The 17,092-nt window shown below is 39.3% G+C and overlaps 1 protein-coding gene and 1 long non-coding RNA gene across 4 annotated transcripts in view; one reads left to right on the top strand and one right to left on the bottom strand.

The window, feature by feature from the left end:
• The first annotated feature begins 228 nt into the window (after positions 1 to 228).
• On the top strand, positions 229 to 2,656 carry LOC124883106. Its single transcript, XR_007042083.1, has 2 exons — positions 229 to 2,199; positions 2,327 to 2,656. It is a non-coding gene; the product is annotated as an uncharacterized LOC124883106 (long non-coding RNA).
• A 774-nt stretch (positions 2,657 to 3,430) lies between these two features.
• LOC124883105 (cytidine monophosphate-N-acetylneuraminic acid hydroxylase-like) overlaps positions 3,431 to 17,092 on the bottom strand; it is a 37,736-nt gene continuing 24,074 nt past the window's right edge. Inside the window, exons 6-16 of one of the 3 annotated variants that reach the window (XR_007042081.1) lie at positions 16,008 to 16,088; positions 14,361 to 14,427; positions 14,172 to 14,253; positions 13,951 to 14,088; positions 13,345 to 13,480; positions 12,926 to 13,069; positions 9,793 to 9,967; positions 8,201 to 8,317; positions 6,231 to 6,293; positions 5,716 to 5,853; positions 5,609 to 5,641 (exon numbers count right to left, since the gene is read on the bottom strand). Coding sequence is in view for 1 of the 3 variants with exons in the window: in XM_047390014.1 (XP_047245970.1) it covers positions 5,509 to 5,641; positions 5,716 to 5,831; positions 8,201 to 8,317; positions 9,793 to 9,967; positions 12,926 to 13,069; positions 13,345 to 13,480; positions 13,951 to 14,088; positions 14,172 to 14,253; positions 14,361 to 14,427; positions 16,008 to 16,088 (1,189 nt within the window). In the remaining 2 variants the exon portion in view is untranslated. Of the gene's footprint in view, positions 5,642 to 5,715; positions 5,854 to 6,230; positions 6,294 to 8,200; positions 8,318 to 9,792; positions 9,968 to 12,925; positions 13,070 to 13,344; positions 13,481 to 13,950; positions 14,089 to 14,171; positions 14,254 to 14,360; positions 14,428 to 16,007; positions 16,089 to 17,092 lie in introns of all 3 variants that reach the window. The other 2 variants (XR_007042082.1, XM_047390014.1) reach the window with 2 other exon arrangements.

Here is a 17,092-nt window from a genome sequence, read left to right as displayed (position 1 = left end):
CCCAGAGGTTCATTGAGAGACGACCAAAGGCTAATATTTCAGTCATCACAGCAAAGTGCGGCTACTTCAAGGAATCTAAAATATAACATAAAGTTATTTTACAATATTTAGTTTGCTACATAACTCCATATAAGTTCCTTCATAGTTTTGATGCCTTCAGTGAGAATCTACGTACAATGGAAATAGCCATAAAAACAAAGAAAACTGTTAAATGAGAAAGTGTGTCAAAAACTTTTGACTGTATCTGTATTTCAACCAATTATGATTTCAGAATACATTTACTCATACAGTGTCTGTGAGAAGGAGACACTGTCAGACAAAAATATTTTTGTAGCATATTACAAATATTAGTTTTACATTCAACTATATCTGACACCAGTAGATGTCTTATATTTTTGTTGAGCAACATGGTTTTCAGTCTGCATGTAGAACAGGAGTGGCTGTAGCAAGGAGATGATGTGATCTGAAAGACCTTTTATGGGGTTAGCTACTTTAGGTGTAAATGCTTTGATTTTGACTGAATTATAAAACCAAATCGTTTTGATGTCATGATGCAAACCCGCAGAAGGAACTGCAGGTGAATGCCATTTTGGGCTGTCTTGCTTTGATTGAAATTACATAAGATGATAATTCCAGTAATGAGATATGGAAATTGGTCATTATATTAGTAAAAATTTAAAAAATAGTTGTGTTATTGAACATCAGATAGTTGTATTGATCATTTTATTAGGACATTTTCTGAGTTGTGTAAAAAAACAAAATAATGAGATAGAGAATTTCTATTTTAGGGTTCTTATTCATACCAACTCATAGATTAAGAATCTTTCTAGTTATGGTTCATAGAAAAATAACAGCAAACACGGAATACAAGATTCATTTTTCTGTATTTAATAACATTACAACCACCAAACTCCACAGATAGCGTTTCTGAAGAGTAGCTCCCGTGCGAGTGCCATCTGGTGGAGGAGAATAGTATCACAGCTAAAATTCGGATTTCAAAATTGCATGTCGGTCTTCACTTGTTACAGACAGTTATTGTGTATTTTTTCTCTTCTTTTGACTTTAAAGACATTCAAATTATTATTGAGATAATTACAGAAGCAGACACTGACACTTACTGCTGCAGAATATATGACATTTATCAGAAAGAAACATCAGATTTCATTTCAGCACATTTGATCTGTTATGAATTAGTGGGATCTGCAGTTCTACTTCTCTTATTGGGTGGTTGAAGTTTAAATTTACTGGATAAGAAGAGTGTGGGCAGGGCCTTGCTTAATTTGAGAAAACGCCGTTTTTTACGGCGTTCTGTGACATTTTTTACACCGTAAAAAACTGCGTTTTCTCGGGACGTTGAACGCCATCGCGCGTAAAAACCGCCGTTTTTTACGGCGTTCTGCAGGTGCTCTTAAAACGCCGCATTAAACGACGTTTTGATGGGATTTTCACCGTATTTTACGGCGTTCTGACTTATAAAACAGCGTTTTTTGCGTGACCTTTTAACCAGACGCGTGGTAAAAGTGGCGTTTTGTGGCATAGTTGTCTTGCCATACAGCTCAGTATGTACAAAAATAAACGTTGCATAAAAGTGTGCATAAATCCACACGAAAATGCACGTTAATTATCTTCGGGGCACTTATTCTCAACAAAAAATGAAAACGGTGTAGGACCAGCAGATTAATTCCAACCAGTGAGGTTTGATGATTCCTAACAAGCTGGAGACAATCACAGATGTCCATAGAATAGCTGCGTAAAGTTGCACGTTACTGTTGAACCATGGCAGCTTTGGCACAGCGTGGGGACATCGCCAACGGAAATAGTTGGAGGGAGTGATTTTTTTCAGAGATCGTGTCACACAGTGGGAATTTCCTGTGGGTGGTGTGATTATGTATATATTTTTTGCATGATTTTTTTATTGCATGTTTTGTTTGTAATACACTGTGGACTCTTTGGAAAAGGACAAATTGGTTGATGACTGTCACCTGTGAAGTTCTGGGTGGGCCCTGGAAGCGGCCTATCAGCTGTTTCACAGACCTAAGCCTAAGAGCTGGAAGACTCAGACTGCAAGAGAGGAGCAGCAGCCAGGCGCAAACAAGTTGATCGGCGCAAGGTGGCGGTTCAGTCCCGCAGCGGAGACGGCAGTCAGTGGAAAACGCGTTGGTTTGACCGTTGGGCAGAGATAAAAGTCTGCCCGCATCTGTGAGTACCATTTTCCACTGACATCTGCAGGGTCCAGCCTCCAGCCTCCTTGAGAGGGTCGTAGAGGAGCTCGGCCAGCCCGATGGGCAGCGCTTCTGGCCAGTCTTTTTTCTTTTTGTATTTACAGGGCTGTGACGCGAGGGAGCCCATTGACTAGTGGGAGGCGCCCGTTGTGGATCACTGCGAGTCTGTGGTGCGACGGACCACTGCTGGGGTGGAACGAGGAGGTCCCTTCTCCTCCTGGATTGGATTGGTGGGATCCCACCTGCGTAGGAGCCCTTTAATTAAACATATCGGAGGCGATCTCATCCTGGAGGAATGATATTTTTAGCGATTTTTAGTTTGTTTTTTGTTTTTTTTTAAGGAAAGTTTTATGGTGTACTGCTAGATGTGAAAAGACAAAAACTAATGACTCCTGTTGTGGTCCCTCTGGGAATAAACCCTGTGTAACCCAGTATGTACCAGTCTCTGTTTACCTGGGTTCTGACTCACTGGCTCCTCCTTATTGTTAAAGAACATTTTGAGGGGACACTAAGCCATACCAGCTTGTCCTGTATCGACATGGGCTGAAAGGCCACTTCGAAAGGAAAATGTCATTACTCCAAAAGCAATATAAAAAGCTAGATTCGTCCTGTGGTCTGATTTCGTGAAGTATTAGGCCACAATGACCACATTACATTTCCACTAAATAGCAGTGAATTTGCAAACCTCAGAACACCATGCAAACTGTGAAGCACAGGGGTGGCAGAATCATGTTGTGAAGGCGTGTACTGTATGAGGGACTGGGATACTTCACAAAACATATAGCATCATGGGAAAAAAACATTACTCGGAAATATTGGAGAAACTTCTTAAAACATCTCCCAGCAAATGAAGGCTTGGACTCATATGAGACTTTGAAATGGACAATGGCCCTGAGTACAACACCAAATTAGTTCTGAAGTGACTGAATGACAACAAAGTAAACTTTTTAGAGTAGCTATCACAAAGCCCTGATCACATTGTAAATTTGTGGGCAGAGCTGAAAATATATGAGCATAGCTGCCTACAAATCTGACTCAGTTGCAGCGGTTCTATCAAGAGGAATGTGAGAAGGTGGTGGAAGGATATCCCAAACGTTTGACCTAACTCACTGGGTTAAAAAGGCAATTCCACACAAAGTTGAAAAAATGTTGGCAGGTCTGGTCGTAATTGACCAAAAACCGGGAAAATTGAGTCTGATTGACTGTCATGCAACAAAAACATCACTTTTAATTGATAATCATGACAAATACCTCCACAGTTTGGTACTGTATTCCCTAAAAGAAAAATAAACTATTACATTGTATAACAAAATACCAGTACCACAGTACTATGATGAAAACATCAGTCTATCAAAACCCAAACAATCCTTAAACATTTTTCATTCTTTCACCTTTAGGCTTTAAGCAATAAATAGAGCTTTGTGTGACCAGGTAAAAGGTTTGATTATAATCACTAGTGCTACTGTCTTAACCAGGGAGAAGGTGAGGCAGTTTTCTAATCAACAAGATATTTAATCAAATATAAGGGAGATAAGACAAGGCTATAAAAAGGTTGTGTTTCATCATTGGAGTCTCATGATTAGTAGTTATGTAGAAGAAGACTCAAAGTGCCTGAGTACATCGACTGGCCAACTTAAAACCCAACTAAATTCCCACTGGGGGAATAGTAGGCATGAAGAAGACTGAATAAAATGGGACTGGGTTGAATAGGGAGGCTGTAGTGAACGGATTTGTTGTGAAATGGAACTGACATTGAATCCATCTCATACAAGGCACTATGGTACGTATGCTGCATAGTGAATAATTAAACTAAAAGTGAAATGAACCCAGCTGATTGTGGAGGATTGTCTAGATGGATAAAAAGGATGAAATTCTTGAGAGGGTTAAGGCTCCAATTCAATTAAAAAATATTGTATTATTCCTGAATTAATCCTCAATCCTCCTTGAACTTGATGATGGAGATCTTTCTGAAGCATTATGAGAAATATCTAACTAAAATAAATTATTGCTGTCATTTTGGTTTTCGTGATAATTTTTAGTTGTACAGTTGGTTAAATGTTCTTCAATGCCGCTTCATTAGGTCGGTCTTGCTGGGGTGAAGTCTCCCTGGCACTGGCTCCAGACTGAACTAAAGTTTCGGGACCATTTTTGCCTGCATTTGCATGATAGCATTGCAGATTTTTTTGCTGGCCATCTTTGATATGGAGCTGGTTCCTATTTCCAGTAGGCAAGAAGCATGAACTCCATGCAGAAAGATCTATGGCCGGGATGTAAAACCACAACCTTCGCTCTGAAACAATACTACCAACTGCGCAACCATGGAGCCTGTTTTTCACATGTCACATATTCAATTTTGGTGACCTCGTTTCCTCAGGTTTCTGTTCTTAGTTGACAGGAGTGGTACCCGGTTAAGCCTTATGCTGCTGTAGTCCATCTGCTTCAGAGCTCCAAGGTAATTTCTGTTCAGAGACAGTATTCTGTATAACTTCTTTGTAAAAGTAATTTGAGCTACTGCTGAGTTTCTGTCATCTCAAACACCAGTTTGCCTCACTGGATATTTTCTCTGTTTTGGACCATCATCTGTAAACACACAAACCCTTTTAATTCTTTATTCTAATGTTCTTGTAGAACGCCAGCAAGTCATCCCTACCTCTAGACACCCCAATGCTTTGTGTTGCTGCGATATGATTGATTCATTTGCAAATTGGAATTGAGAAGGTGTGCCTAATAAGATAACCAGTGATTGTAAATGTGACTCTATGTCTTCCCTTCTCAGGAATATCCAAGTTTTGTTTTCCTAAAATGCCTGAAATAAAATAAAAAATTAACTGGATTTAAAGACCTCAAAATAAGGGGTAAAGGATATGGACAGATGGTTGGAAGCTTAGAAAAGGGGTTCTGAGAGAAGAATTAATAGGTGAGGGAAGGGAGAAATAAAAAATGCATTTGAGGTGTGGCCTTGCTCTATAATTGCTTCACCCAATTACCTGCATTTAGATAAGAAAACACATTTTCAATAAATATAAAAACAAAACCCAGAGCAGTTACAAAAGACAACTTCCATAAGCACAAAAGCCAGAAGGAAACGCTATTAAAAACACATTCAGCAACCTTCAGAGTTAATGGCATCTTCATTTGTGAATTCCCTTCGAGCTGAATAAATGCAATCACCAAAGTAGTTATTTAAATGCCTTTCATGTAGTGTAGTGCATTCAGAATTTACCAGAAAAAAGGGGTTTAAACCAGAAAATCTGAAACATTATCTCCATATTCCCACTATTTAAATCTATAAGACTGAACAGTAGCTCAGTAAGCCTCCATCTGATGCATCCGTTTCCTGGATGGGGGTCACCTTCTGCAGAAACTGGCCCCAGTCTGGACAGCGCAGTGGTAATTGGGTCTGGAAGTGGTTCCAGAACCTGAAGGCCAAAACCAAAGAATAAATAAATTTTGTGGGTTTTAAAGAAATTAAATTCTTTCAGCGTGAGTATACTTGTGGTGGTAGACATCCGGATCTCGGCTGATTTGGTTCTGAAAGCCAATGTACAGGTCATCCCAGAGGCAGCCGTGCAGCACCACGTACCTCATCACACCGATTCTGTTTTTAATCTCAAAGTAAAACACAGAGAAACTTTAGGTTTTTCCTTGCTGTCTTTCTTTAACTTTATCCTAGAGGGATCAATATGCTGTACTTATTTCCTATTTTCCTAGTTTGTTTTATTGTGTGTTTATACATTTCATTACTTTTGCATGAGACAGTTGTTCATTCTTCCTATTTTCTCAACTGAACAATGTCCATGTATTATCGATGACAAGTGTTTACTGGTCTCTCAAACCATTTGGCATCGCTTATACAAAAGAGCAAACTTGTACTTCCAAATTTACTCTATATTTGTTGATTACCACCTCTAACTTTAAGAATTTCTGATATTTTTAATCATAGTGTGCGTATACGTGCTCATATAGTAATGACAATAATTACACGTTTATAGTTTTTATTGTCTATACCTGCTTGTTCCTACTCAGAGGGGTTGAAGCCTATAGTGTCAATGGCGAGAGGTGGGGCGCATCCAGGACAGTCCATAACAGGGCCAACACATAAAAAATAAATAGGTGAAAAACCATTCACATGTACAGGGAGAAATCATAGGTACCCATAGAAGACCCAGGCAAGCACTGGGAGAACATGCAACCTCCGTGCATATTGATTTATACCCAGGATCTTCTTGCTGTGAGGCAACAGCCTAAAAGATTTGGCTCATAAAGCCCACTAGGGTTAAACTGTTACATCCCTGCAACATATTCTAAAACAAATCTGCTCCCAGTTTTTATTAGAATACGTCTTTTGTCAGATCTCAGTGCTGCATTTGACAGTGATGATAGTAACACCCTGATTTAAAGATTGGAGGAACAAAGGGTGGAATTGTCTGGTAAGTGGTTCAGATCTTATTGACAGGGCAACTGTGTGTCATTTGGTAGGTATAAATCTAAGCCAACAAAGATCACATTAGGGGTTCTTCCAGGTTCTGTTCTCGGGCCACTTTAAGTGAACGTTGACGTGATCCCACTAACTCATATTATGGAGCACTATGACATCTATTATTCTATCTTCTATTACCTATGTAATCCTCTTCGATAAGTGTGTCCAAAACATCAGTGAATGGATGGGTCAGAACCTATTCTAGGCAAATGCAGACAAGACAAAACTCATTGCTCATTGTCAAAAACGCCAGATTAGAAATCAGTACTTAACTAGACCAGATGAGGCATTTTTTCAGTAGTAGATGATTGCAGCTAAGATGTTTATATATATGCCTTTGGATGGTATATAAAATATGCATCCATTAAATACAGGGGTTGGACAATGAAACTGAAACACCTGGTTTTAGACCACAATAATTTATTAGTATGGTGTAGGGCCTCCTTTTGCGGCCAATACAGCGTCAATTCGTCTTGGGAATGACATATACAAGTCCTGCACAGTGGTCAGAGGGATTATAAGCCATTCTTCTTGCAGGATAGTGGCCAGGTCACTACGTGATACTGGTGGAGGAAAACGTTTCCTGACTCACTCCTCCAAAACACCCCAAAGTGGCTCAATAATATTTAGATCTGGTGACTGTGCAGGCCGTGGGAGATGTTCAACTTCACTTTCATGCTCATCAAACCAATCTTTCACCAGTCTTGCTGTGTGTATTGGTGCATTGTCAACCTGATAGACGGCACCGCCTTCAGGATACAATGTTTGAACCATTGGATGCACATGATCCTCAAGAATGGTTCGGTAGTCCTTGGCAGTGACGCGCCCATCTAGCACAAGTATTGAGCCGGGGTGATGCCATGATATGGAAGTCCAAACCATCACTGATCCACCCCCATGCTTCAATCTGGGCATGCAACAGTCTAGGTGGTACGCTTCTTTGGGGCTTCTCCACACTGTAACTCTCCCGGATGTGGGGGAAACAGTAAAGGTGGACTCATCAGAGAACAATACATGTTTCACATTGTCCACAGCCCAAGATTTGTGCTTCTTGCACCATTGAAACCGACATTTGGCATTGGCATGAGTGACCAAAGATGTGGCTATAGCAGCCCGGCCGTGTATATTGACCCTGTGGAGCTCCCGACGGACAGTTCTGGTGGAAACAGGAGAGTTGAGGTGCACATTTAATTCTGCCATGATTTGAGCCACTTTGGGGTATTTTGGAGAAGCGAGTCAGGAAACGTTCTCCTCCACCAGTATCACGTAGTGACCTGGCCACTATCCTGCGAGAAGAATGGCTTAAAATCCCTCTGACCATTGTGCAGGACTTGTATATGTCATTCCCAAGACGAATTGACGCTGTATTGGCCGCAAAAGGAGGCCCTACACCATACTAATAAATTATTGTGGTCTAAAACCTGGTGTTTCAGTTTCATTGTCCAACCCCTGTATGTTCGGCTCCTTTTTGCTGCTGAGTTCTTCGAGTGGTGCTTACCTCAATGTAGGAGTGCTCTCTGTCTGGCCTTAAGGAAGGAAATGACAAATCCAAAAAGTCCACCAGGTAGTCATAGCCTTTACTTAGTGGTTTAAAGTTGTCGTCGGTTTCTATTACCTACATGAAAAAAGTTAGTAGTGAGAATAATTAAAATGTCAGTAATTATAATATTTTAATTTTGGATATCAAATGGGTCAAGATTAAGGGTTTGTGTAAGCAGAATAAATAAAAAGTGTAGATAAGAAAAAAAAAGCAAAAGAAAACCCAGGTACATCTTAAAATACAATATTGAGAAAAAGTTTAAAATATTTTGTCACTAATTTCAAAACCTTTTTTTCTTGTCATTTTGATGAATATGGCTTAGATATTATGAAAACCTGAATTTCAGTGTCTCAGAAAAGTAGAGTAATACATAATACTAATAAATAAACATTTTTTAATGTATAAATTTTATGCAATTGCCAAATCATGGCCTACACAAACATGAGGACGAATCCTGACTTGACAGATGTCCAGAAGACAGTCATTGACACCCTCCACAAGGATGGAAATACACAAGAGCTCATAGCCAAAGAATTTGGTTGTTCACAGAGTGCTGTACCCAAGATAGAAAGTTGCGTGGAAGAAAAAAGTGTGGTAAGAAAAGTTGCGTCAGCAAGAGGGATAACCGCGGCCTCAAGAGGACTGCAAAATTCATCCAATGTGGATGAATTTTAAAGGGGGGGACAGAGGATCGAGTCAGCAGACAGAGGGGTACAAATGTTGCATATTTCATGTTAAGCCCCTTCATCCTGGGTAGATCTACAAAACCATGCAGCCTCCATTGCAGACCTTGTTCAGCATTTTTGACAAAAAAAGACAGAAAAAATAATCTTTTGTCCAAGAGAAAACATTAAAAAAGCATGCAATTTACATTCTTGAGAAACGGTCTCAGCCCACACACAGCTGGAGTGAGCAGATTGAGTCAAGTAGTAGTCATGCTTGCATTTGAAGTAGCTTAAGCAGAATGCAATCTAAATTTCACACCAGTTGTTGCTTTTTCTCCCTTTGTTTGATGAAACTGGATTAGGTTGATGGCTCTCAAAAGTACACACCACTTAGAAAATTTCAGGTTCTGAAAGTGTTACAACTGCCATGTGATTGGCTGATTTGAAATTTGCATTAACGAGCAGCTGGACAGGTGTATTTAATAAAGTACCTGGTGAGTGTATACAACAAAGACCTTGCCATTGTTAAAGTCATGGGGGAATATGGTACACTTTGCATTATCACCAGCGATGAAGCCGGGCTTGGAGAATGTTATTGCATTTGAACCATTCCACTGTATATTCCCGTCATCAGCACATATTGATTTTAGTATGCTAACAATTTAGGATTAATTAAATACCATTCTCTCTTTTATAGTTTTACTACATTGATTTACTCCATGACACCATCACACAGAAATCCACAAAAAAAAAAAAAAAACAGCAGAAAAAAAGCAATGCAGCAGACATGAAAAAAACAAAAACAAAATTCAAGGAAGAGCCAAGAGTTTCTGCGACAGGTGTTGAAGAAGAGTAGAGGTGATCCTTCTGGTTAAAAATATTTACCCGCACCACCAGGTTGTAGTTTTGAAAGCCTGCCCAGGTGTAATAAAACTGGATCCAGGCCTGATGTTTAAATATCTCACTGCCAATGGCGCTGTTCAGCTCATCCACATACAAGTCAAACTCCCACCTGTCCTTGTAGATTTTGGTACTTGCTGGAGGATCAGTGATGGCCTCACTGTAATTGATCGTAGCAAAGGAAGCACCAAAGGTAACATTAAACTAAGAAGGCTTGAGATTTTATATTTTATTATACTTTAACACTTTGTTTTACATTTTTCTTTTCATAGCTGTTAGGTCTAATGCTAAAATGACTCAATGTTCACAGAGCACTGTATCCAAGATAGAAAGTTGAGTGGAAGAAAAAAAGTGTGGTAATTGATCGTGATCAATTCTCAAATAAGTCGATAGCAACATTTGAAGAAAGTCAAACATTACATTTTTCGCTGTATAACTAATAATTTAAAACAATTATGGCAAAAATGCAGATGCAAGTTTGTTTGCAACATAATCCACCAGTAGGTTGCAAATAGGTTTTCTGGCTCACATTATCTGAATGTTATTCAGGTAAATAGGTGGGTGTAAGGACCTGGACATGCTGATTTAACTCCTCATATTCTTGGTTTTGGAATGTGGACTGCCTGAGAATGTTGTTCAATATGTTCAAGGAGCAAGAGTTGGTAGGTGAAGTCCAGTGTTACCAACCAGATATAGTTAAGATCACCTCTGGAACCTCCTGTAGAGAGGCTGGACTCTCTCCTATTCCAAGGTTGTCCAGGGAGATAGTCTAGTGTTGGTATATTCAAAAGCCCCCTCCTGAGTGCCTTGTTGTAGATGCTTTCTCAGAGTTGCAAAAGTGAAGGTTCTGACTGTTGTCCTGCTTGTCCATCAAACAGCAGTTCTGGACTCTGCTTTCTTGAAATTTCTGGATGGTGTGCAAACAGGGATGCAATCTGGGGATTCTGTGGCTCATTACCATTTCTGAGGTAGATCCAAAACTCCCCAGCATCATGGCACCAAGAATAGATTAGCTTCACTGAAGGCTCCAGATGTGGGGCTGAATTGACACACCTCTTTGTTTTGGATGGAGGACTGGAACAACATGTGAAGAGCGGCTGACCAAAAAAAAGGTGACGTCGCTGACTGCTGCAGTCAAACTCCCATGACTTCCTCAGCAGTTCCACGAGGGTAAAATTCAGCCCACTGTTCCACTGCCAGAATGAAAGCTACACTGCTCCTTCTGAATTCCAGGTGCAGCTCCTGGAATTTTACCCTCGTGGAACTGCTGAGGAAGTCATGGGAGTTTGGTTGTTCAGTCCATATCTGTTTTGTGGTCCAGGAGAAGGCATTTTGTGGATGTTTTTGCAGGGTACAGGGTCCCAATGATTCCTTTAAGGGCAAACCATTCCTGACAAAACCGAAGCACGAGCTGTGGCCGCCTTAACCAGCAGCAAGCTGAGCTTGTTAACAGCGCGGTTTGGATTTGGCTGGTGCTGCCCCTTGTCCTTAATTATTTTTGCAGTGTTCATGGATAGGATCTCACTGTGTATTCATGAGAGTAGTGTTTCTGTTTGGGGAACCACAGGTCCTCATCTTTGCTTTTTGCAGATGATGATGTGGTTCTGTTGGCATTTTTAAGCCATGACCTTCAGAGACGTTTAGAGATTAGAGAGATTTGCAGTTGAATGTGAAATGGTCAAGATGAAAGTCAGCTCTTATTCAAGAGAAAAAGTGAGTAGGAGCAGCAAATGGATAGCTGCATAGTTCATTATGTGGAAACGATGGAGATGAACCTGAGAGTGTCTCTGGAGATAGGGATGTCTGGGTTTTCCTACTACCTACTTCCTAGAACCTGATCTTGGAGACCTGAAAACCTAAGGTTCAAAGTAAGAAAAACATTTATTTGTCTGACTGTATTGGAGAATAATCTTTTTCTACTTTCACTTGTTCTAATGTGAATGTATTTTACTTGAGGCACTGTCTCATTTTAATCTTCTTCCATCAACTCTGATCAGCCTATCTGTTCCTGCTGGAGAAAATCACAGGTAAATCTTCACAGTGTAATGCTACCATGACCATGAGTGATTTGCAGTGTTAGTTTTAGCCGACTTGCGGCCTAACTTGAACTCAACTTCTTACTTTGTGTGTTCTGTAACCATTTTCTCCAACCTGGGCTCTAGATCTCAGTAGCTCCCTCAGAGTAACCATGGCCCACTTGGCTGCTTGATGGATGACTATGTCTTGGTAGATTTGCAGTTATGCCATACTCTTCATTTTCAGATAACACATTTAACAAACCTCCATGAGATGTTTAATGCTTGGGGTATTGTTTTATAATTCAAACCAGCTTCAAAATTCTCCCTTACCTTTTCCCTGGCCTGTCTGCCGAGTTCCTTTGTCTTCATGATCCTCTTTCTTCACTAATTTTCTCCAAAATCCCTCTGCGGCATTTTACACTACAGCTGTATTCATACTGAGATTAAACTACACACAGACTGACTCCCTTTACTAAACAGGTGACTACTAAAGGCAACTGGCTACGCTGATTTTATTCAGGCGAAACCTTAGTAAAGAGGAGTGATTCTAAATGCATATTACACTTTTCAGATATCTAACTGAAAATAGATGTCAGGTAGACATCCTAATCAGCTACCGGAACCACTTCAAATGAACCCTTATGAGGTGGAGAAACAGTGGCGCTCCTCCAAGGTCCCTATGGATGGCGGATGGCTTTCTGTTTGAAAACTATGTACCATTTTCCCACAACTTCACTACTATGTGTGAAGTGGTGTATGCATGTTACTGTAATTACTTATCCTCGTGTACACTATTTTGATCTGCCCAACTTCCACATCACAGCCCGGCCTTTGTATTATACTTTATCTATGTCCTTACGTTCACGTTTGAAGCTTATCTAGGGCTCCCTGATTGGACTTTGAGTTGTTTTCTGTTTCCTCCCACTCTTGACCAAGTTTTATCAAAAATAATAATAAAGTCACAACTACCATCACCTGAACGTTGATTATTTATGCTTGGGCTGAGAAGTGCTTTTCGCAGTTTAAACAGCTCACAGCTTAAACAGCCAGTACTTGTGGCCAACATGAAGACACACAGACAACTTTGAGTTATTGTCAACCTGCTTGTGGGGTCTTTTAGTGCAAGGCCAAGGTCCAACACAGCACCAGGCTTGGGCGTCCACGTCTTGGTGTCTGGTGCAAGCTTATTGATGAGTGCATTGAGGGCCTCTGGGCTGTTTTTGATGTTTGTTTCCTTAATGTACCTTCACCCATATAGACAGAAGAGAGAAAAACAAAGCAAAAAAACTGTTAGAAGGTCAAAGTATAATAAAGCAGTTCATACATTACTATTTAGGGGCCATAATTTCCGTTATCTATACTATGGATTATCTTTCTCAGATAGAGTGTGCATCAATCTGCATTTAATGTGACATTAGGTCAGTACAATGTGAAGGCTATGAAGCCCATTCCCTTGGCCTTTATGCATCAACCATTGGTAATATATGAACCCTGACCAACCCCTCTGTGTAAACTCAACTTGTCTGATGGATGAGCTTCCACAAAATATCCAGCAAAGGGGCAGTAGATTCTTGGCTGCAGGGATTTGACCAGCATAGCTTTGTAGTTCAATAACTTTTTCCTCTCACTCTTGATGAACTCTGTCTTCCAAGAGTCTGAGAATGAGGAAACAAGAAGAAAATCACATGATACCATGTGAACAGTAGCAGTAGCATGCACAAGAAAAGCATTTAGGCTTAATAATTTTCTAGGTGATTTTTATAGGGGTTTCCCTTTTCCCTCTGACCATACCCTACTCAAGTCATTTCTAATAAAACCTCCATGTAAACATTTGGTTGCCAGGGTGATATTTTTTTTCTCAAAAATGAACGTGTACTAAGAACTTTTCTGAAACAGGCCAATCCCATGCTTTGCATCCAAGCACTGCCTCTGGAGGTAAGCACAGTCGGTGGCTAATGTTCTATTGTCTTTCATTGGTCCATACAAGCAAAGCATTTTGATGGGAAACTTCACAAATGTTTCAGAGTAGTTAAACCTTGCTCTATATTTCACAATCAGAGACATAAAGTAACACTATAGTACACAACACCATACAGTGCAGTCCAAATAATGTAGTTAAGTTCACCGCTGTATTTCCCCCCATAAAATGTCATGGGGAATCCAGATGCACCACCAGCAAAATCACTCATCATCAGGTCTACATTTTCTGGTAGTCTGCCCCCATTTGGCCTGGTGCAGTCCACTGTGTTCAGAATAATATGACCTGCAATAAAAAAAAAAAAAAAATTAAAAATTAGACATCTTTTTTAATCCACTGTCAGAGATATAATGTAAAATCTTCTGTACCTTTATAGTCAACAACGATGCAGGTGTCCATTTCAGGATGGACACCGTCCATCAGGATCATAAATCTCAGGTGATCATCAACCTGCCAAAGTGATGTTACAAGAAATTCATATCAGCATTGATGATCTTCCTATTTTTGGTAAAACCTGATTCAGAAAAGCAAGATAAGCAATATAAAAAGAAACTTACATTTTGCCAAACACCAAAAGGAGTGACTTTGATATTGGTCAGCTTGACTTTGCTTTGCTCCAAATACCTGTTGTAACAAACCAGAGAAAGGGGACAAATGCAAATTGAAACACAATAAAAAAAATCTGATTGTTTAAATCCAAATAAAAAAATGGGACGAGAATTATAATTAAACTATATGATCGTGACATATTTTATGGTTCACTTATTTTAATAAACTTGTCAGAATAATGAAATTCCTTTAATTTTCAGTCTGCAATATATTCTTAAAAAGTTAAAGGAAGTAGATTTTAGAGCTGTTAATGAAAGTAACGGCTGATGTACAGTTGAACAGTTACAAAGTGACATCTTTGACAAATCCAAATGACAGACTCTGTAATGGTACAGTGTTGTGGTATTTTCTCTTTTGTGATGGCTGATTTGATGCCAAAACCTACATCATCATTTTACAAAAAAATGCTGCTTTTAGGACTTCGTCTTTGTCGCAGATAACTGTTTTTTACATGACCAAATTTCACACACAAGAAATAAAAAACTGTTTTCCAACGTAAGAGTATCTTAAACAATGTATCTTCAATATCTGAGTTCCTATGAAATTTTGAAGGGATGGTGGTAAACGTTTTCACTTTTAAGCCTGAATAATTACTTATTCAAATAAATGTTAAATCTTCCTCATTCACCATGGTTAGGCAAGGAGTTCCGCAGGGTCCGGTGCTTTGACCAATGGTTTTTATCTACATGTTGTCCTTTGTTAAAATGAATAAATATCACACAATAATTTTCCATGTTATGTTGATGATACTAAAATATATTTAGAGCAGTCTTTACAGTAATTGGACCCTCTAGTAAAAAAGCCTCAAGCGAAATCAGGCACTCTGGCTACCCCAAGATAACAATCTGTTTCTGCAGTTGTTCAGCAGTGAACTTAAGAGTGTTGCTGTTATCTTTGTCCACAACATATCCTTTAAATCCTACCTGTGTTACAATAACCTCTTTCTTCAATCTATGATATAGTGCAAAATTAAGAAATATCATGTCCCAGAGTGATCTAGAGAAACAGCATGGGATTTTTGTTACATCTCAACTGGATCATTAGCTGTTTCCCCTTTAACATCCCCTGGATCATCTGTGACCTAAAGCAACTAGATTAAAATATACACGGGGAATTATTGAGGTCTGTACTTAAGTAAAGTCAAGAGGAAGCAAGGAGGCATAGATGAAGAAGCCCTCAGAGTAAGCTCCATCAGAACAATATAAGAGATGTGCGGTCAGGGATGAAGATCACAAGCAGAAGAAAAATAAGATCAGTGGAAGTCTGAACAGAGCCAATGAACACATTCTTCATTAAGTTTAGTTTAGGAACTAGCTCAGCATCCTTATCTCCTGCCCACACCCAAACATTCTTAAAGCATATGGTAGTACTTGCCATGATTATCAATAACTTAAACAGCGATACAATAATGAAATATAAATACATATTATTAAAGTCATTAAAATTGAAATACATGTAGTGTGTGTGATGGCAAATATTAAACAAAGATAATAATGAAATGACAGCAACAAAACATGAAATATCATGGATTTTAACACAGCCGTTATTGAGGTCATAAATCAATAAAATCAAACTCTGTCATTCATTCTACAAACCAAAAGACTGGTCGGGATGTGTCCCCAACATATATGGGAACATCTGGCCTCTTCTCTGACAACACCTTTAACGTAGGGTAACTGGAAGAGAAACAGAGGAGGTCTTCATCAGCAAATATTTTTCAAGGCATAGTTAGACTTTGTGAAACCTCACATCTTGTCATGTCTATGATTTATGATATAACTCTGACATATAGCATTGGTATTAGGATTTAGGGGCTAAACTTCACAGTACTGCAGTACTTTTAAAGGACAAAGTAAATTACTTTTTGCTGTGAGATTAAATCTATTTTTTGTTTGTTCCTATATTTAATCCACATCAAACCATCATGAGATAAAAGCTCAATGCTCAACTCATCCCTATGAAGGTAGAGCAGCCACTTCAACTCTTCAGAATGCAAAAGAAATAGCGTCTTAAACAATGCTTACAGAGCGCTTTCATAACATATCAATACATTTAGTAAGGGTAATATTGGATCATCACTGTAACGTTTGCATAGAACTTAAATATATTTCTTGGTAGTGGTGCCTACATGCAAATTAAAAGTTCTCTAAATTGTAGCTCTCATGCCACAGAATTTCTGGCACATGGTTGTTGAAGTTTCTTCCAGACTTAATGGTCACTTGAGATCTTGAGATGAAAGATTAGTGTCCCACACTCAGTCTATGCATGGCACCAAACTGATGGAATGATTATTCACTGAAATATAAGAAAGTACGTCCACCTTCCCTGCTATATCATCCACTTCAAGCTTGGTACATGCTGAGGGGAGTGGATCAATTTTATTACTAACAGAGAAGGTGCATACCATTTGTTCCTAAGGAAGAGATCAGTGATTGTCACTCAAGTCAGCTTTATTGGTTATTGGGAGAGCATTTACAGCATTCAGACATATATTCAAGAGCCCTGCCAAAACAGTTCTAGACAGGCGAAGAGCATCTCTATATAACAGGTTCAAGATAAACCCAGTGAATTCAAGTTCCCCCCTCCCTTACTGAGGAACAATGACAATCAGTAGTAATTCTTATAACTGAAGCCCTGACACAGTGGCATGCTTATCTGGAACTTTTCATCCCTAGATAAC

This window comes from Girardinichthys multiradiatus, chromosome 17, assembly GCF_021462225.1.
Source record: "Girardinichthys multiradiatus isolate DD_20200921_A chromosome 17, DD_fGirMul_XY1, whole genome shotgun sequence".
Lineage (NCBI taxonomy): Eukaryota > Metazoa > Chordata > Actinopteri > Cyprinodontiformes > Goodeidae > Girardinichthys > Girardinichthys multiradiatus.
The sequence above is the reverse complement of the archived record's forward strand: the minus strand, read 5'-3'. Positions and strand labels throughout refer to the sequence as shown.